At 35.4% G+C, this 22,188-nt stretch overlaps 1 protein-coding gene across 2 annotated transcripts in view; it reads left to right on the forward strand.

The window, feature by feature from the left end:
• Positions 1-22,188, forward strand: part of jag2a (jagged canonical Notch ligand 2a) — a 68,723-nt gene that overhangs the window by 40,756 nt on the left and 5,779 nt on the right. Inside the window, exons 10-25 of one of the 2 annotated variants that reach the window (XM_087279547.1) lie at positions 998-1,111; positions 2,121-2,167; positions 4,502-4,675; positions 4,760-4,910; positions 5,005-5,169; positions 5,645-5,758; positions 6,425-6,538; positions 6,620-6,733; positions 8,926-9,042; positions 9,227-9,254; positions 9,519-9,604; positions 11,190-11,303; positions 13,463-13,578; positions 14,117-14,371; positions 14,490-14,621; positions 19,415-19,568. In XM_087279547.1, the coding sequence (XP_087135673.1) occupies positions 998-1,111; positions 2,121-2,167; positions 4,502-4,675; positions 4,760-4,910; positions 5,005-5,169; positions 5,645-5,758; positions 6,425-6,538; positions 6,620-6,733; positions 8,926-9,042; positions 9,227-9,254; positions 9,519-9,604; positions 11,190-11,303; positions 13,463-13,578; positions 14,117-14,371; positions 14,490-14,621; positions 19,415-19,568 (1,995 nt within the window). The remainder of the gene's footprint in view (positions 1-997; positions 1,112-2,120; positions 2,168-4,501; positions 4,676-4,759; positions 4,911-5,004; positions 5,170-5,644; positions 5,759-6,424; positions 6,539-6,619; positions 6,734-8,925; positions 9,043-9,226; positions 9,255-9,518; positions 9,605-11,189; positions 11,304-13,462; positions 13,579-14,116; positions 14,372-14,489; positions 14,622-19,414; positions 19,569-22,188) is intronic. The other variant, XM_087279548.1, reaches the window with a different exon arrangement.

Consider the following 22,188-nt stretch of genomic DNA (forward strand, 5'->3'; position numbering starts at 1 on the left):
AGCTTGTCATCACTAGGCATGGGACAAAAACTGTTTTCAAGGTAGATCGCGGTTCAAAAAATTCAAGGTGTTAAAACCACCTAAATATTCTGTTATACCAATCCTAAGGTATGTGTACGATTTTGGTTAGTTTTCTTGTTTTTTTATTTAAAAAATTATTTTTTGGGGTTTTCACCTTTAATTAGGACAGTAGAGAGTATTGACTAGAAAGTGTGGGGAGCAAAGGGAGGGAAAGGATCAGCATAGGACCTCGAGGTGGGAATCGAACTCAGGTCGCCATGAGCACTGGAGTGCATGTGTCAACTCAACACACTAACCACTACACCAATTGGAGCCAACTTGTTAGTTTGTTTTTTAGGACAACAGTATCTCCAGCAGAAAAGATATCCAAAAATGCCAATTTAAAGTGTCAAATGAATCTGTGTTTTAGAAACTAATGAAGACAGCAGAAGACATGTCAGAAGCCTGACATATTACTACTCCAAAATATTTTAAATGTCTTTTAAAATAAAATATATTATGTTCAAGGGGGGAAATGTTTTTGCTTTTTTATCCAGACATTTAAAAAGAATATATTTTAGATCAGTAATCACACTTCTGTGAAACTGTAAAACCGCAATATTTTTATCCAACATTATCATACCGTCAGAATTTTATACCAGCCCATGCCTAGTCATGACTTAGCAAAATGAACTTTATTGCCAAAAAAAGATATAATTCATTTTCCAGGACTAAAACGTTTTTCTCAGAATCTTGGTTTTTATTATTTTTTGGAGAAAAAAATCTAAAAAAATTAAATAATTAGTTTTCATGAGCATCTGCTTATATTTCAGATGTGTGAGATTGCTGATACTGTAGTAACAGCACATATAGATGAATGATAATCTGAGTTTGTTTATATTATGTGGCTTGATGTGATTTTGCACTTGGTGACGGGGCTTGATCTTCTATAATGCTCTCTTTAGCTCCCCTCATGCTCCTGTTCTCTCTCACGCAGATGTGAATGAGTGTACGAGGAGACCTTGTCTAAATGCTTATGCTTGTAAAAATCTAATTGGTGGATATCATTGCAACTGCTACCCGGGCTGGGCGGGACCGAACTGTAATATCAGTCAGTATACAAACTCTGTTAAGTTTATATTGCTTATAATTCTCCCCTCTTTTCCTGCAAGCAGCAGACTTTTGCTCTTCTTCTTCTGCTCTAATGCTGATCATAGCTGCTTTGCTTTTTTACGTGAATCAGAGCTGCAAAAATTACAATTCTGTCATCATTTGCCCATCCTAATGTTGGCCCAAAGCCATCTAAGAAGCTTTTTTGTTTCACCAAACAATAGCTTTGTGTGACCAATACAGTATTTGCTGTTCTTCACTTACAATGTTGTCTGTCAGTAAGGTTTGTTTATAAATTGATGAATTGGATCAACCCGGCAGGCACTTGACATCAAAAGACATTAATATTAGATTAGATTTAGGTCGTGACGTCAGGTGACCAAAATTCAACGTCTAGCCAGTGTCTAACGACAATGTTATTTTAAAGTCCAATAATGAGGTCAAATTATGTTGATATTTGGTTGATTATAGGTTGTGTTGGAAAGTGACCCAAATTATATGTCTGATAGATGTCATAGTGGTAACGTCCACACATTGTCCAGGTGTAACATGATTAGGGAACCAAATAATTTAAAAAAATCGGACACTATAAGAGTATTTGTTCACAAATTAGACATTTTTCTTTGAAACATGCCAATACGCCAAGCAAATGGCAAGATTTCAGTAAATATCATAATAGATTTTGGTTTGTTCATCAAACGGAATTGTTGTATGACTTCAATAGATGATCATTTAATGGAAAAGCCTACTAACACAGTCTTCAACAGAAAATAAAACTATGTCCTTAAAAGTGCTAAAAGGAGTGAAGTTATATTAACAATTGTCAGTTATTGTGTATTGCTTTGTCTCTAATAACAAGTTTTTTCAAAACTGTGCATGTTGTCTGTTATTGTGCTTGTACTTGCATGTCTAACAGCCTTAAGACATTTTGATCTCTTTGGTTTCTTCTTTTTCTTTGTATTTTTCTTTTATGTACTGGAATGTTGATTGCACCAATGTTTATTTTACAGACATCAACAGCTGTTATGGTCAGTGTCAGAATGGAGGAACCTGTCAGGTGGGCATGTTTTTTTTTTTACTTGTCGTTTTGACACTGAAGCCTATTTAAACCTTGTATTTAAGTTTCTTGGTGTTAATCCAATCATAACTATATGACACTAAATACAGGTGTAAAGCTTGAGCTAGTCTATTTTCAACCACTTCTACACTGTAAAACCCAATAAGTTAAGGTAACTCAAATGGTTTGTTGCAATCGGTTTCCTCAAATGGTTTAAGTTAAAAAAATAATCCTATTGAGTATTGTGAACTTAATCCATTTGAGTAAATGAAGCATTTTGAGCACAGTAAAATAAATGAGTTAAGAAAACTAATCTAAATGAGTACTGTGAACTTACTCTAAGTTGAAGTATTGAAGTGCTTAATTAACTTATTACCTTCAACACTTCAAAGTGTTAAGTTCAAAATGCTTTTCAAATGAGTAGAAATAACTTTCAGTCTAAGTTAACTACACTCATTTTATTTGATAAAGTTGACTCTTGAGTTTTAAAGTGGAGGTAGTTTGATGGGATTCCTTTTGTAGTATGGTCGAACATTTATCATTTACATTATATATATATACTTTATTTTTAGTTTAAAACAAATACATTCAAATTATTTTCAATTGCAAGCTTTCACACTCATTCATAAGCTGTGTAACATGAGTTCATTCATCCTATAGCCACAGTGAGTGCTTCTGCAAATGTGATGCAGAGCTTGGAATAATGTTAACACCATTGCATGTTAAAAAGCAGGTGGAAATGGTAATGCATCTCACTTGACCACTTTCGATTGAATCACTGAGAATGCATGTTAATACCAGGTGGAAACAGGGCCTGCTGGTTTGAACCATTTACAACGCTTTTATTTTCCTGTTTACATCCTGTACTATAAGAAATTCTACTATATTTTTTAGGATGGCAGTGACAGAGTACTTTAATCAGATTTAGCACTTCTTACAGAGATAAGGGGGAGGCTTAGTTCTGTTAAATATACTTTCTGCAACACCAATATAATATTTGTCTGAACTTGCCTGGTGTTTCTTAATCCTAACGCTAAAATGTTATTTAGACTTCATTTCCTTAAGAATTTCTCATGTTTCTGTTGAATGTTCATAACATTTTTAATTTCATTCATTCAATCATTTTCTTGTCGGCTTAGTCCCTTTATTAATCCGGGGTCGCCACAGCGGAATGAACCGCCAACTTATCTGGCAAGTTTTTACGCAGCGGATGCCCTTTCAGCCGCAACCCATCTCTGGGAAACATCCATACACACATTCACACACACACACACACACTCTGGACAATTTAGCCTACCCAATTCGCCTGTGCCGCATGTCTTTGGACTGTGGGGGAAACCGGAGCACCTGGAGGAAACCCACGCAAAATCACAGAAATGCCAACTGAGCTGAGGTTCGAACCAGCGACCCAGAGACCTTCTTGCTGTGAGGCGACAGCACTACCTACTGCGCCACTGCCTTGCCCACATTTGTAATTTTTAAAATTCAATTAAATTCATCTGTATTTGTATAGTGCTTTCACTATGTAGAATGTGCCAAAGCAGCTCAAGCAGCTAACCCTAACTCATTCCCGTAAGGTTTACCAAATTATAGCCTTAATCCAATTATAAAAAAAAAAAAATTTTCAGATAATTTTTACAAATAATGTTTAGTGAGACCCTTAGTACATATAGAAATATATATTCTTTTGTTGCAACTATCCTTTAAGGCAAATGGAAAAAAAAGAAAAATACTGTCATCATTTACTAACTATTCACTAAAACATTTTAATTTCTCTCTTCTGTTGGAGGCAAAAGGTATTTTCTAAAATGCAGATTTTTTTCCCAAATAGAGTACGCATGGGACGATAACCATTTTTGAGGGTATACCGCGGTTTGGAAAAATCAAGGTTTTAAATACTGCCAAAATTTTGTTATACTGTTCTGATGCCCAATTCACACAGGGCTTCAGTGTCAAAGCTTGACAGAGGGCATGTCTGAAGTTGGGGCGGATGTGATTGTCATAACAGCGCAGTTAATCACAATACTGTCAAACTTTGATATTTTTATCCAAGGTTATCATACCATCAGAGTCTTATACCGACCCATGCCTACTATGGAGGTTGATGTGTACCAGCAACCCAAATTCTTCAAAACCTAAAAAAGTAACTCATAGGGGTTTAAAGCCACATGAGGGAGAATAAAAGGATTTTCAATTTTGGGTGAACTAGCCCTTTAAGGAAATGCCAGGAAATATAATTTATTATCAGAGTAGATCTTAACTTCTTTACAAGTTTACCTGGGCCTCTGCCCTGCACACCTGCGAATCATCTCCACCTTTGTGTGTTTTTATTAGGATGGTCGTCATGGTTACGTGTGCCAGTGCCAGCCGGGCTTCATGGGAAGACACTGTGAAGTGCAGCAGAGCAGGTGTGCCAGCTCCCCATGCCAAAATGGTGGACGGTGCCGTTCACTAGCCACGGGCTATGAGTGCGAGTGCCTGTATGGATACACCGGAAACAACTGTGAGGTAAAGTCAGTAATTACACAGGTACATTAAGAACTTTCTCTTTTCAACCCCTCATATACAATCATTCTCCGACTCTCCCTGTAGGTGCAGGTAGATTTATGCAATCCAAACCCATGTCAAAAAAAAGCGCAGTGTCACTCTCTACAGGGAGATTTTTACTGTGCCTGTGCTGATGAATACGAGGGGAAGACATGCAGTCAGCTACGAGACCACTGCAAGACCAGCACGTGCCATGGTAGACTACTTCCTATATATGCCCTTTGCATATAATGCTTTGCACCCAAAAATAACATCAATTATTTTCTGTGGTGTTCTCTTTTCCTCATAAGTGATCGACAGCTGTACTACTGCTATTACAACCAATGGCACAGAGAAGGCAGTGAGGTACATCTTATCAAATGTGTGTGGTCCTCACGGCCGCTGCATCAGCCAGTCTGGAGGAAACTTCACCTGCGCCTGCCAACCCGGATTCTCTGGGACGTACTGTCATGAGAGTGAGTGATGTTGTACACATCCACACACAATATTAATAAAGTCTGGGTGATCTGGAAGTTTCTGAGAATTTTATTTCAGTATTTTGATGTACCTCGAAATGAAACAGAATATTGAGTAGGTGGCAAGGATTTCTTTTGGACATCATTTCCTCATGACAAACTAACGGTAAGAGGGGCGAGGTTTAGAATATTGGTATGCAGTTGCTATAAAAGTGATCAAGTTGACATCAACAACTGGACTGCCACTGAAAACACAGTAGCAAACAGTCAGACTTTGATTGAAGATTACCGAAATATTTTTTTTTCAGTGGATTAACTCACACTGATTAATTATTCACCTTAAGAAGAACAATGTGAGCTAGAAAAATAGGAAAATTCCGTTTTCACACCGACCTTAAAGGTTTAGTGTACACACAAGCATTTTGTACACACACATATCTGTTAATATACAGTTCTTTTTTGCTTTCTCTCTCAGATATAAATGACTGTGAATCGTCTCCTTGTCACAGTGGAGGAACATGCATTGATGACATTGACTCTTTCCGCTGTGTCTGTCCTGATGGATTTGATGGGCAACTCTGTGAGCTGGGTAAAATATTCAGCTCTAAATTATTAATGTTTGTTTATTTCAGTCGTGGAGTCTTAAACCCTTTAGTTTCATGAGAGGGATATTGATTTATTCATTGATTTAGATGATAGTTTGTATACTGTTGTTCAAACGATTGGCTTCATTAAAGATAATTTGAATTATTATAATAAAAAAGAATAATTCTATTCTAAAGGATGCATCAAAATCAAATTTAAAAATACTGTTAATGGTTCAGTTTCTGCCAAAATGTCAACACTAATAATACATGTTTCTTGAGTAGCAAATCAGCATGCATTAAAATTATTTTTGAGATCTTGTGACACTGAAAACTGGAATATTGGTAACTAATTCTGCTTAGCACTTTTAATTTCTAAAAATATAAAACAATTATTGTAAATTATATTTCACAATAGTATTATTTTTTCTATATTCTCGATCAAAAATAGTTTTGGCATGCTGGATTTCCAAAATTTTCAAAAATCGGACCAACCACATACTTTTGGAACATACATGTAAAGTACTGTATATGTGACAACTTTGACTAGATTTTGTAAAATGATAGTTTCAAATTTGACAACATTTACACTTTTTAAAATTAGTCCAGCCTAATTTTAAGCAATATGCCACTATTGGTCATGAATAATCTTTTACAAATATTATTTTCAGAGGTGAATGAATGTAGCAGTGATCCGTGTCTAAATGGAGGTCACTGTATTGACCTGCTGAATGATTTTTACTGCCGCTGCACTGATAATTGGAAAGGAAAGACCTGTAACTCACGTAAGTGAATGTTTTCATTGTCATGTTAAGCATTTAACTGTGTTATGGCTGCATGTAGAAAATATAGTTTTGTTGTCACAGGGGAAAATCAGTGTGATTCCAGTACGTGTGCTAATGGAGGAACATGCCACGATCGTGGAGAATCATTCCGATGTTTGTGTCCCTCTGGTTGGGGTGGCAGTACCTGCAACACAGGTGAGATGGAAATGAAGGCCCTGCTTAGATGTGTTTTCATCAGTCCAATTATGGATGATCTTAAATTCAATGTAAACAGGCTCTAGAAGGTTTTTTGAGACTGTCTACAAACAGTCTGTGTCAAAAAATAGTGTCTTTCAAACACATACAGAATGTTGTCAAAAATGCATCAGATTACTTTCATAGTGTAAACTTGCTTGACGTTGAATGCAACAGCCACAAAAGACTCTGTGTACTATGTAATCATTTAAGGGACACGGTGTCAGAAAGTGCACCAAAACAAGATATACAGAGCAGAATGCAGATTACAATCAAAGCTTTACCTGACATTCCTGCTTATAAGTCACGCTGGTGTGTTCATTCAGTAGTTCTCATTCTGTATGTTACACTGAGCTCTTCTGCAAAAGTGATGTAGAGTTTGATGAAATCACTGTGAATAGTTTCAATGAAATTTAAAGGCAGACGTTTTCAAAAGTTGCATTCTAGCACACTAATACTAGGCTGAAACAGTAATGCATCTCGGCTGACAACACTTTAGTTTACAGGTCACAATTCACGGTATTAAAAAACCATTAACTACCACTATTAGCTAAATAAACTACTGATTAGCTGTTTATTAGTAGTTAATAAGGTAGAAGTAATAGAAGTAGGTAGAAGTATTAATGAACAGTTTATATCTTAATAGCAGGCAAGTAATAAACCAGTAGTTAATAGTATGAATTTTGACCTAAACTAAAGTATTACCGTAATTTGTAGTACATACTATAGCGGTTTTGAACCATACTAAAGTACTTGAATGAATCTGTTGTGGTAATTCTATAATGGTTATGGTAACACAACATTTATAGTGATATAAACAAATTACCCAGTACTGTAGTTTTCTACAACTACTGTATAGGGTCAAATTTATTACAACAGACCCAAAGCCAGCCTTGAAGTTATTTGCCTTATTATTTAATTATAAGATTTTAATACTGCTTTTTAGTGACATTTTAAGCACTAATTTTAGCTGGATTCATTTGCCGTGTGGTCATCATAACCACACTTTTTGATGTACAAAAAACATTTTCTAAAGGTTCAGAACAAAGAGTATGAAAAAATGCTTATTTTTAAAATACAAATTTATTGAATCATATTACATTATTAGAAATAAATAGGAATCTGTTAAAGTATTCATTCAAAAACTAGTCTATTGCCATTTATTAGGCAAATAACAAACTGGTTAATTATAAAAAATTCAAACAATAATATATTGTAGAGCGTCATGATTTTTCTAGCATCTATTCATCGATAACAACGTTAGTCAAATTTGTATTTAATTTCAATTAAGCAAATTTAATTCACAAATTTAAATTCACAGAAGCACCAAAACAGGCCATTTTGGTGCTTCACACCTTTTTATTGATCATTTGTTTACTTCAAGAAAACGTCTAAAATTTAGAATAAAAGTAACTTTGTTTAATAAATGTTTTCTCTATTTAAAAACAAAACAGTAGGTCATTAGTGAAAGATGACTTGTCTTACGGCAGATTGTGTGCTTTCTTGCACAGCTGGATGTTGGACTCATGAAAAATAATTGTTTGCACTGATCAAAACTGATTAGCTGAAGTCACGAAAGCCAACAGAGGATGCAATGGGTTAATTTTACAGTTTGTGATGGCACCGCAGTCAAAATAGGACAAACAAGTTTATGAACAGGACAAATTCTGGACCTTTGTCAGTAAGGAGTTGATCTTTCAACTAACGACCTATACAATAAACAAGTTTACTGTAGTAAAAAACAAAATTATACTACAGTATTTTTTACAATTTATCAATTTACCAGTTAATACTATAGTATTTTTCAAAGTATGCAAATATTATAATATACACAGTATAGTCCACTTTACTATGTTATGGTTTAAAAATAGTTTAGTATTTATTATAAATTACCCTGGTATTTGTTCATGTTACACCAAGTGAAAAATAAACCGTAAAAAGCTCAATTTAGAGCTAATTGAACACCCATTTTCACCAATGATGATACAGCTCTAAATTTAAATCCACACCACAACTACAATGAAAATAGTTCAGACTTATGTCATTGTTTGAATCACTTTCAGATTTTTTTTCAGCTAATGAACAATAAAATCCTTGACTGCCAGTCTGTTTACAATGAATCTTACTCACTACCTCCGTCTCCCTCTGTCTAGCCATGAACAGCTCATGTGAGTCTGGCCCGTGTCTAAATGGGGGCACTTGCATAGGCTCGGGCAGCGTCTTCAAGTGCATCTGTAAGGATGGATGGGAGGGGCCTACTTGTGCTCAGAGTAAGATCACGCCCACTTTTCTGTGTTCCTCTCAAAAATATGCGAATGTGCTTTACTCCCACGTGTATGCATGCGATTGGGCCTCAGATGTGCTGGCAGGCTGTGTGTTGCCCTGACAGGTCTAGTTCTGATATATCCTCTGGTAGTTCTGCTTTCATGAGATCTGTTTTGATTCTGTTTTCAGATGTTGACGACTGCAACCCTCATCCATGGTGAGTGATGCAAAAGATTAAATAAGTGAAGAAAAGCACATAATAGAGAATCAAACAAAACATCAAACTCTTCAACAATTGGGCTTGTCACTCATAAAAGTTGGAATAATTTGAATATAAAGGTTTACATCTACTCTCTGTGCATGTAGCAGTTGAGATGGAGTGTGCATTATTGAGACCTTCTATCTGTTTCTCTCTCTCTCTCTCTCTCTCTCTCTCTCTCTCTCTCTCTCTCTCTCTCTCTCTCTCTCTCTCTCTCTGTAGTTATAATGGAGGACAGTGTGTGGATGGGGTCAACTGGTTTCGCTGTGAATGTGCACCTGGGTTTGCAGGGCCTGACTGCCGCATAAGTGAGTAAATCAATTTCCACATGTCTGTAATTATGACTTAATGATAAAATATTTTGAAGTCTGGGTGGACTGGATTTTTAGTATGTTAATGTACATCCAACTGAAATTGAGTATTGAGTAGGGGGTGGGGCTTTCTTTTATGCGCATCATTCCCTTATAGCAAACTAACAGTAAAATGGGTGTGGTTAAGAAAATTGCAGCTGAAGTGTCAAAGCGGTGTCAACAGAGAAGTACCGCCAATCCAAACGCTGAAGCACATGGGTAGATTTTGAAAATTACAAAACATTACTTGATTAGAACTGATTAATTGTTTACCAAAAGAATGAAAATGTGCAATAGCAAAGTAAACCTTGCCATTTTTTATCTTACATGGACATTAACATCAAATTTTTGTTTGAATTAATATATAGATGGAATTTTCGAAAAACTTTTTTGAACACAGACATTGCTTTTGTAATTGAATTTTGCACAACTGGTACAAAGATGCATTTTTGCTAAATGGTAAATCTGATACACTCCCTGACAAAAGTCTTATCTTATCTTGTAAGAGCAAAAAATAATAACTTCTAGTTAATCATTTGGGGGGGAAAAGTGTCAAAAACTAGATTTTTTTTTTTTTTTTTTTTTTTTTTGATGAATCATCTATTAAACCGCATCATAATCATTACAAATACTACAGAAGACCTATTGGAACCTGCATGGACCCAACATTTTCCCACAAATCAGTCAAGTTTGGTGAAGGAAAAATCATGGTTTGGGGTTAGGGTTACATTCAGTATGGAGAGAGATCTGCAAAGTGGATGGCAACATCAACAGCCTGAGGTATCAAGACATTTGTACTGCCCATTACAAACCACAGGAGAGGGCAAATTTTTCAGCAGGATAGCACTCCTCATACTTCAGCCTCCACATTCAAGTTCCTGAAAGCAAAAAAGGTCAAGGTGCTACAGGATTGGACTGCCCAGTCACCAGATATGAACATTATTGAGCAGATCTGGGGTAAGATGAAGGAGGAGGCATTGAAAATGAATCCAAAGAATCTTGATGAACTCCGGGAGTTCTTGATTAAAATCAAGGCATGATCATTTTTTATTTTGGTAAAATAAGCATAATTTAGAGGCCTTTGTCTTATATAAGACACTTCTGATACCAAATCATCTACTAGAAGTTATTATTTGTTGTTACTATGAATTGGGTAGGTGACAAGACTTTATTCAGTTATTGTACATAATAAATGCAGGTTTTTGATAATTTATTTTTTTTTAATGAGACTTTTTAAAAACTAAAATAGAGATTTGTATGTGCTTTTCATGTCTGTTTTATGTATGATAAACTTCTACAAATTGACGTAAACCTTTTTATTAAAAAAAATCAACTGCAGACTTGCATACAGATATGAATTCAAACCAATAGATCAGTGATAAACTAAAAGCCCCTGCCCTACATTTTTTCTCCTTTTTTGGTGATTTTTTTCACTCATTCGATGCATGCCATGTCACAATACACCTTAGAAGTAAAGATCTATTGCTGTTATAACTGTCTCTTGCTCACACACACTCTGTTGTGTCTTTCTCCTCAATCCCAGACATAGATGAATGTCAGTCGTCTCCCTGTTCTTATGGAGCCACATGTGTAGATGAGATTAATGGATATCGCTGTCTGTGCCCCATGGGACGAGCTGGACCACGCTGCCAGGACTGTGAGTTCCCACTGACAGACCACCCTACTTGTTTGCATTATGAGAAATGAAGTGTTGAATGTCTTTCCACCCTACTCATGTTGTGTGAACACACCTTATCTTGAGCCAAAGAAAACGCAATAAATTGCCTTTTCAAAAGCAATCAGCAGGGTTTGTAATGCAGGGTTTCCGAACAGAAAATATGTGTTAAACGTGAATGCAGATTCAGCTTAATATTTCATTGTCCTTCCCACATTAAAATTCGGATGACAGGGATAGTTATACCTCATGTGGTTTTAAACCGTGTTGAACACAAAACAAATCATTCTGAAGAATGGTGGTTGCTGCCACCAATCAACTTCCATAGTTGGAAAAGCTATTACTATGAAAGTCAATGGGTGGCAGCTATCAGCATTTATTTCAAATGATCTTCTTTTATGCTCAACAGATGTAAATTGGTTCAAGCATGAGTAAATAATGACAGAAGCTATCCCTTTAAGTCAGGGGTGTCCAAACTCAGTCCTGAAAGGCTGATGTCCTGCAAATTTTAGCTCCAACTTGCCTCAAAACATCTGCACGGATGTTAAAAGAAAGCCTAGTAATAGCTTGATTTGATGTGTCTGATTAGGGTTGGATCTAAACTTTGAAGGAAACTGGCCCTCCTTGACACCCCTGCTATAAGTAATATGTAAAGGTTTTTAATTTATTGAAATGGCATATTATTATGATACATATTTTGTCTAAGCATTTTTTTTACATTGCATTAATTTAATTAGAAAGTAAAATCAGTCATTTTTTAAATATTTCTATAAGTTTTTTAACTTTTCACATCATTCCAGAATCATTTATATACACAGTGGTGGAAATAAGTATTCAACAGGTCACAATTTTTCTCAGAAAACATATTTTTAAAGGTGCTGTTGACTTTTTACCAGATGTTGGTTACAAATGACACAGAATGAAATGAATCAAATTAAATGACACAGAAAAAAAGCATTGAACACATGAAGAAGGGAGGTGTAGAAAGGCAGTAAAAGCTCAAATAGCAGCTGAAATCTCTCAGTAGTTCTTTAATAACCATCTGCCCTTTGTCATTGTAAATTGATATAAGCTGCCTGCTTTAGTACAACATCTACATTACCAGGTTGATGAAGATGAGATTTTACATTTCAGCTAGATGATCCAAAACAAAGCCAATGAAACACTCAAATGCTTTCAAAGAAAGAAAATCAAGCTGTAGGATGGCCCAGCCAATCACCTGACTTTATTCCAATAGAACATATAAAATAAAGTTCAGTTTGGATGGTCGAAACCCACAGAAACATCAAGATTTTTACACTCTGTAGAAGTCTGTGACAAAAAATGACACCTGAGCAATGCATGACTTAATCTCCATATGAGAGGTGTCTTTAAACTGTTCAGTACTTTCTCCTTGTGTCATTCCATTGTAATTACACGTAACAATTATTTCAGATTTCTTTTGTTTTGTTATAATTTTTTGTTTGTATTGTTTGGGTTTTTACCAAAAACTGATTCAGTTCCATCTCAACAGCTCCATTACAAAATATTATTCCCAGAAAAAAACATGACGTGTTGAATACTTCAGCTTCCACAATACAAACAGTATTCCTTACTTCACCACTTACCAAGTGGATTCACGACTTCAAAAACAGAAAACAAATTGAGTAAAACTGATAGAAAGAACATTGTCACATTTACTGTCCCTACTAATACTGATGCTAAATTAGAAACACTTGATATAAAATTGTAATCATTTTAAATAAAAAAATTTTGTAATTCAATGCAAAGATGATAAAATATAAATTATAGCTTTATATATGTCCATACTTAAGAAAGATACTCAAAACAATAGGGAGTAAAAGGAAGACATTCATTCGTCATTTTCCTTCGGCTTAGTCCCTTATTTATCAGGGGTCGCCACAGGGGAATGAACCACCAACTATTCCAGCATATGTTTTAGTCAGTGGATGCCTTTCCAGCTGCAACCCAGTACAGAGAAACACCCATACCCTCTCATTTACACACACACACACACACACACACACACACAACTTACTTTAATTATTAAATAAAAGGATTTATCTAAATCATACTGACCACATGCCTTTGAAAAGTAGAAAAACTTTCATAAGCTGATCTCTCTGTTCTTCTCCTTTCAGTTATTGGTGTTGGAAAGGCATGTGATCGCTCAGGATTGCAGGTTCATCATGGGGGACGCTGGGAGGATGGATGCAACAGCTGTCAGTGCATGAATGGAAACATCAAGTGCACAAAAGTAAGTCCTGCAATCTCAGATTCTGATACTCTACCAACTAAACATTTTCAATAATATATGTAAATTAACAGTTTTCTGTATTTTGTGATATATTTTGGATTAAATTATGCTTTTGAATTGCATTATAGGCCTTCATCTTTTCTCTAATAACATTTGATGCTGAAAAAAGTGACTTTTAGCTACATTTTAATAGTTTAAAGTAATATATTGTGTGGATCTGTGTTGTAAATTACAGTACAAAAACCTGGTAATAAACTGCCAGAACCTTTAATGTTATTTAAAAGACTTACTTTCATATATACTGTTTCTATATTATTTATCATACAAAATATTGTTTTATACTACCACAATTTCAATTAAAAAAGTGGAATTTTTAACATCAAAAATGCAGAGGAGAGATTAATGTCCCATAATGCAATCAATAAACATAAGTAAATGGAAAACAAAAAACATATCCCTTTAATTAATGGATATTTTTACAGTATATGTAAAAAAAAAAAACTCAATCTTCATGAAGTTTTATTTAATGTGACCACAGGTGAATTGTGGTCATCAGTCCTGCTTGTTGCAGTCAGATTCTGAAGTGGCACAGCGCCCCCTGTGTCCACTAGGACAGGAGTGCGTCGAGCATCATTTCCTCTCTTGTCTTCGTCCACCCTGTGATCAGCTGGGAATGTGCTCCACTCGCGGGCGTCTACAACCTATCAACACTCGCTGTCTGCCCAACAACGGCTACCTAGATGTCAACTGTGCTCGTGTTACACTTGTATTTGACTCTGACACTGTACCGCAGGTAAGAGGTTTTCATTTAATTTGTTTTATGCATTTAAAAGAGGTGAAGCTTATTGCTTTTATCTCAGATTAACAGGATTTCTGATCAAAACACTAAGTATTGTTGATTTGTTTGACAGGGTACTACTGCTGAAGGAGTCTGCACAGAGCTAACTTATCTTCCAATCACACGAACCCTGGCCAAAGACCACGCCCTTTTCCTTCTTTGCGACCAATCACCCTCAGGCCACAATGCTGTGGAGGTTGCTATGGTAATTTCTTCAATGACCATATGAAATTTGCACAATATTTAGAAACAAAATTTGTGTCTGGTGCTAATGTTTAATCTTGGAGCTGCTAAGAAAAAACAAACATCTTGACACCAAACAATTGAATGATTTCGTAATTTTTTTTTCAATATATTGTGTAGAGCTGCAGTCTTTTCCCCTAAATATACGCATTGTCTTGTGATGTTAATCGGACAGCTAAACAAATTAATGAAATTTACAGGAGGTTCTGGGGAAAAAACATTAATTGTTGCAGTCTTTTCAATATGATTTCATTTATTTAAATTAATTATTTAAATAAATCGGTTTGGAAGAATGATTAATTGAACTATAAAAAACTATAAACACTTCTTTTATTAAAGGTGCACTAGGTGATTGTCTCCAGATTTTTTTTTTTTTTTTTTTGTGCTGGTTGAAAGTCTCTTCACATTCCAATAGTACTGATTAAAGAAAATGATCTAAATGTCATTTATTCTGGGTTGGGCATAAAACTAAAAAATGTTCATCCAATTAAATAGTGTCAGGCCAACAATTCCCATAATTCTGATAAGTAGCCCAAACTGTCTTTTAACAAATGTAGGTTTGTACAACTGCACATCCCCTTTCATGCAAACAGAACCGTTTGCACATGCACATGCCCATAAGAGAGAGAGAGAGAGAGAAAGAGAGTGAGTGAGAGAGAGAGAGAGAGAGAGAGAGAGAGAGAGAGAAAAGGGTAAATTCAAATGCTGAATCAAAAATTAAAACCCTGAATCAATATTTGAGTTAGTTTTGCACACTGGAGGAAGGATGAAGTATGGCTGAAGTATTTCTTTAGACAGGTAATGTTCTGTTTTAAAACTATTTTAGTTGTGCAAAGCTTAAGTAGATTATGTTGTCACTAATAGGTTATATAAACAGAAGTGTTGTTCAGCCATTGAAACCTTCCAGCGAATGAATGATGTTGCTATTTTCAGTTTCATAAAGGACCTTTTACAGCATCAATAATGTGGATTTTTATTTAGTTTAACAACAAAACATAAGTAAATTCTGCCTAGCCTGCTTTACTGAGGTGAAGTTGGTTTTATATTCACATTGGTTCATATTTGAGGCAGATCACCTACTGCACCTTTACTTAATTAACCAAGCTTTTTTCTTTTTTTTTGACAAACACAAACATCATGAACAATTCAATAACAAATACATTTTAATTTAATTGTCGCCACCTATGGGTGTATAGATGTAACTGATACATTCTTCATTTAAAGAGCAAAGTTACTTTTAAATGGCCATATACTTTTTGGCTATAAACACAGACACAAGTGTTTATATTCTAATTACATACTTTAATCATAGTATTTCTATGAAAATTTGACTTTAATTATAACACTAAAATAAGGACAATGTGTGGTTGAAAAACAACCTTAAAGTACAAATGAAATAAAAACTAATCGTATGATTTTGTTAGCTTAAATTGCCAGTTTTGTGGTGAACAATTCATCTATCTCTAAGAAAAAAATAGTTTTCTCTTGTAATCTAAAATTAAAATTTGAAAATGCACTTCTTTTTTAGTTAAATTCTCAGATTATGTGATTTTGAGGTATTGGGTGTGGCTAACATACTTAACCACGCCCCCAACTGTCAGTTTTGACACCCAAACAAAAATGGTGAGGAGGAGGTTTCTGTTAGCTTGTAATAACTCTTCTAAAACCAGATCTTTTTGAATGAAATGCCTACTATATCTATTCAGCTCGCAGCAGAAAAAACAAGCCACGCCCACTGTTGTCTCATTTAATATTCCGTTTCTCTAGGAACTGCATCACAATACGAAAAAAACAGTTGCGGCTTCCAGTTCATGTAGACTTGAAGCTGTTTTAGCTCAATAAATGACAGCTACTATCTCTGTCAGTGGCAGCACACCACACTGTAAATAAAAAAGTTGACTCAACTTAAACCTTTAAGGCAACCAGCTTCAGGACATTTTTGAGTTTACTCAACTTAAATTGAGTCAAGTGCAGTACTTGGGTTGAAAGTTCCTAGCAAACTATTTTGTGTTTAATAGACGTCTAATAGAAATCTAAACATAGACAGCTTGGCTAAAACAAGGCTAGACTTGGGCTGTCAGTGAAAATCTAATAGACATCGAAGATTAGACAGATTTTATATGTGTAGTCATTCATTTGGCCTATTCTTAGACATCTATGAGATTTACACTGACAACCCATATTTAACCTTGTTTTAGCCAAGACGACTATGTTAAGACGTCTATTAGACATCTTTAAAAAACAAAAACTTGTTGGGTTGAGCCAATTCAAAAAAGCTCTGCAGCAACTTGTTATGATCATATTTCTCAAATGATAAATAGACATAAAATTGCATGTCTGCTTGAATTAGTATCATAACCTTTTAACATGCAGCACTAATACAGTCCCTAATAAGGGGCAAAGCATGCACTATACTGTTGCACTTTACTAATGTTTTAATACAGAATAGGACATGTCTAAATTAGCGGCATGATGCAAGCTTGACTGCAGTGCTAAGTAGTTAGAAGTACCCAAAATGCATTTAACAGTAGTGTATATTTTAGGGGAAGCTTTTATGATCAAACATCTGTGATTAATTGACATGCTTTCAAATTGGCCTCAAAGTAAACCCTACGTTTCTTGCTGCACAACACAACTTTGGTGACATTTATGTGTGCGCATCTCGTAAAAGCAGTTGCTCTGACATGACTTGAAGGCATGAATAAAAACAGTGTATCAAAATACAGATTTTTTTTCATCCAACAACACGCTTTTCCTGAAACCATCACATCTGTTTTCCTTCACTGTGGAGGGTTTATTTCCTTCTTGTTGTCTCATCTCTGCTTTAACACGTTTGCTTGTCTTTTTTTTCAGTTTAGACTCCTTTAAAAAAGCCACTTTACATCAGTTATCCAGCTTCCAAAGAGCTTGTTAAATGTGATTCCCTCATTTCTTTTCTCCCTTCCAATGTTTTTACAGATCCAGAATCAAGTGTTTCACCTTTAACATACAGTACCTGTCTCCTCTTTCTCTTGCTCAGTAATGCAGACTCTTGGGGAAAGGAAACTTTAAGCCCTTAATGGCCAGAATCTTAGCTCCACTATTTCTGTGATGTTGTAATGCTGTCAAGATTTATGTTGTAACTTTGAGTGTTTTCCGGAAAAGCTGCGGTAACCTTTTATGGGGCGAGCTCTCTAAAGGCTTTGTGCTGATGTTATAAGCTCAGCATTGGGACATCCCCTGTGGAATCTAGCATGGTTATACTCTGACTATTACCACATGCAAAGTACATGTGCCTAGTCATGAAATTTAAGGGAAAGGTGAACAGCTTGCCCAGTCAGGTCTGACTTCTTTCATTTCTGATTCTTTCTTTTCTGCTTCCTTCCTCACTTTAAATTCCTTTCCACTATTTTATGGCATCTTTCATCAAGTGTCATTCAAATTTCTTCATCGTTCATCATTCCCCCTTCTTGTTTCTCTGACTGTACTTTTTCCCTAACCTGATTTCACCAAGTAGGACATGTTCCTGGATTAATATCTACAGTATGTTGATCCTGGAACAACATTCCAATCAGCCAATCAGAATTAAGATATATGTTTATATTGTTTATGTTTAGGCTTATGGTTAGGTTTATGCACTTCTACATGATTGTTATCCAACTTCTATTCAGTAATGGTTGGGTTTAGGGATAGGGAATAGTTATGGATTATGTCCCAGGATCAACAGATGTTAATTCAGGATTGCATCGTACTTGGCAAATTCAGAATGAGCATACTTTTTCTTCAATTTTAATTTGAGTTTACTTTCTTAAGAAATTGAGGGAATAAATAATATTACTGCCTTATAAACTTTAATTCATTTCCGTTTTTGTTCTACTTATTACTTATTAGTTAACAGAACAGGGACTTTTTCGCTGCATGTTAAATCAAATGTGTTTTCTTTGTGGTTAAACTTTTCCTGCATGTCACAATCTGAATTTCTATATAAGCCATGGTTAATGAGGGGTTTTCAAGCATTTTGAAAATACATTTATATAACACTAGCTTTTTTGTAGCGCATACTTTTAAAAACTTTGGACACACTTTATTTTGATGGTACGTTTTTGGATTTTAAGTTACATTGCATCTACATGGCAACTAATTCTCATTAGATTACTAGTAAAATCGCACATGATCACGGCGTCCCAGCTGTACGGTCTGCAAACGCCTAAAGATTTAGCTTCTGGTTTGGTTGGAGAACAAGGTACTGACACTCCATGTTTATTGTGTTTGTTATAATTAGTGTCTGTTAGTTCAGTGTATACTGAATTCAAGTGATGTCTGTTTATTTGTATATGGCTGTTTGTTTTGCAGTTTGATTACATTTGATTTTGTTTTTCTTTTGTATAAAAAGCTCTTACGGTTTCGGTGGAATTGATTTTTCCAGACAATTGTGTGAATGTTGCACTCAAATAAATCATGGGAAGACAACAGTGAAAGAGACAATCTTTTAATGAGCCAGGAAGCTGGAGTTAGGTTGGGGTTAGGGTTGGTGTTAGTTAGTTGATATGATGAAGCAGACAGTCTATTTATATTCAAATGGACCATCAACAAAGTGTTACCAAAACTTTTTTAAACCCTGAGAAAAATATGTTTTTGTTTTAGTCCATTGTTGTCTTGTATACAGTCTGTCATTGTGTTTTGAACTAGTCGATCTAAGTAAAACCTCAGGACTAAAGTGGAAGGAGTTGATTCTGCACATTTTTAGTCAGTTTTTATTTTCTCTTTTGCTTTCAGTCTTATGAGCAAAACAACTTTGTTGATGGACCCGCTCAGATTCATGATGTTGTCCGCTCTATCATTGATGTCCTGTCCAAACCTCACAATAGCACGTTACTGTTGGCTGTGAGAGAGGTCAGAGTGGACACCCAGGACCCACATCCCCAAGTCGGTGAGTGAGATTTGTGCATCTCTCTTTTAGACAAGCCTCAGACAATGATACAAATAACTGTCCAGTATCGTTTCTCAATGATAATGCATTTTCTAATGTTATAGTTTAACATTTTGGGGTCAATATAGTTTGTTTTCTTTAAATACACTGAAAAAAATATTCATTGGGTTTACAAAAACATTTTGAAGATAAGTGGTTGCAAACAATTTATATGGGCTGACTTTAAACAAACAAATTAAACGTAGTAATGTTCAACTTAGAATGTTTGTTTAAATTCAGCCCAAATAAATTGTTTGCAAACACTTACCTTAAAAATATTTAGTAAATCCAATAAATTGTTTTTTCAGTGTAAGCAAGCAAACAAGCAAGCATTAAATTGATGCACAGTGATTAAAAAATATTTACAAGGTTACAAATGATTTCTATTCTAACTGAATGCTGTTCAAGCATTATTTTCACTGAGGAACACTGAAAAAAAAACTATTAACTATTATGGTTTCCACAAAAAAAAAGATTATTAACCAGCCCACAGCGTTTTTCAACATGCGACACTGAAGAGTGGAGAAATAAATGCAGAAAATTCCACGTTGCCAGCACAGGAATGACTGATAAAATATCCCATGGCCACATTCTAGGGTGACATTGCTGGGATTTATTAGGCTCAGACTGTTAAACAAAGTGATTCTATTACCGGGCAGATAAAGAGAATCTCTAGCCTTGGTTACTGTATGCATTGTCATGGCATTGTTTCCACAAACATGGATTTTCACAAAGCTGATTTCCATCTCAAGCTGAAGTCAAATCTCAAGACTTTCCATAGGGTTCAGTTTATTTGGTGGCCAATTCATGTGTGGAAATCTTGTGGAGTCCTGTTTTACAATTTGAGCCCAGGGAATCTTTGTCATCCTGAAATACTGTATATTCTTATATGGTGGTTAAGGAAACAAAAAACTACACACAGTTAAAAAGGGGTTCAAAACTATTGAAAGTACAAAACAGAGTGTTAGTTGACACATATGTTACTTATAGTCAACAGAATGCCTAAGAGAGACTATCAGAATATGTTGTGGCTGCATTACCATCTCTGATGTACCATTTCTTTCTAATAATTCAGTGGACCAGAGGAAATTATTCGATTTTGATGGTTACCACTCCTATTACAGACATTTGACAGGTGTCTGCTCTCAAACTGATCCTGTCTGTGTTACACTGCAAAAAAAAAATGCTTTTCTTACATAGAACTTTGTCTTGCTTCTGATCCAAATATCTAAAAACGTTTAAATCAAGAAGCATTTTTAGACACGCACAATTGTCTTGTTTTCAGAAATAGGTCAAAATGAAGTGATTTTTTTTCCTTAAATATAGCAAAATAATCTGCCAATGGGGTAAGCAAAATAATCTAGTTTTTTCTTTGAAATAAGATTCTTGAACTGACACCTGTGGTTTTTACTAGTTACTATGTTACCATAAAATGTATTTATGCATAATTAAGCCTGTAGTTTACATCAACTTTACCAGCATTATTCCATTCCAGTACAGTTTCACGTGAGTTTACATAACTTAATTGACCTAAGTAAATGTGACTCAGTATAAGTAAAAATGACTTTTATACATTAGAAAATAATACTTGAAATAAAGTTAAAATGATTTCATTGACCTAAGTAAATATGACTCAATATGATTAGGAATGGGCGACGCAGTGGCGCAGTAGGTAGTGCTGTCGCCTCACAGCAAGAAGGATGCTGGGTTGTTGGTTCGATCCTCGGCTCAGTTGGCGTTTCTGTGTGGAGTTTGCATGTTCTCCCTGTGTTCGCGTGGTTTCCTCCGGGTGCTCCGGTTTCCCCCACAGTCCAAAGGTGAATTTGGTAGACTAAATTGTCCGTAGTGTATGAGTGTAGGTGTTAATGAGTGTGTGTGGATGTTTCCCAGAGATGGGTTGCGTCTGGAAGGGCATCTGCTGCGTAAAAACGTGCAGGATAAGTTGGTGGTTCATTCTGCTCTGGTGACCCCGGATTACTAAAGAGACTAAGCCGACAAGAAAATGAATGAATGAATAATTAAGAACTACTTTTACTAATCTAGTAAATAGGAGCGCCACGGTGGCGCAGTGGGTAGCACGATCGCCTTACAGCAAGGTCGCTGGTTCAAGACCCAGCTAGGTCATGGCATTTTTGTATAGAGTTTGCCTGTTCTCCACATGTTCATGTGGGTTTCTCCCATAGTCCAAAGACATGCGCTATAGGTGAATTGAATCAGCTAAATTGGCCGTAGTGTATGAGTGTAAATGTGAGAGTGTATGAGTGTTTCCCAGTGTTGGGTTGCAGCTGGAAGGGCATCGCTGCATTAAAAAACTTATGCTTAATAAGTTGGTGGTTCATTCCACAATGGCGACCCCTGATGAATAAAGGGACTTCCCTGAAAAGAAAATTAATGAACATTGGTAAATAATACTTGATACAAAGTTGAGATGACTTAATTGACTTTACAGTATACTTAATGCAATAATGTTACGATTACTTAATTGAATTAAGGCAACGAGTTTGCATAATTCAATTAAGTAAAACTAACAAATTACTTTTTACAGTTAATTCTTACCCCATTAGAGGATTATTTTGCTTAT

Source organism: Danio rerio, chromosome 13 (genome assembly GCF_052040795.2).
Source record: "Danio rerio strain M-AB ecotype USA chromosome 13, GRCz13ab, whole genome shotgun sequence".
Taxonomy (NCBI): Eukaryota; Metazoa; Chordata; class Actinopteri; order Cypriniformes; family Danionidae; genus Danio; species Danio rerio.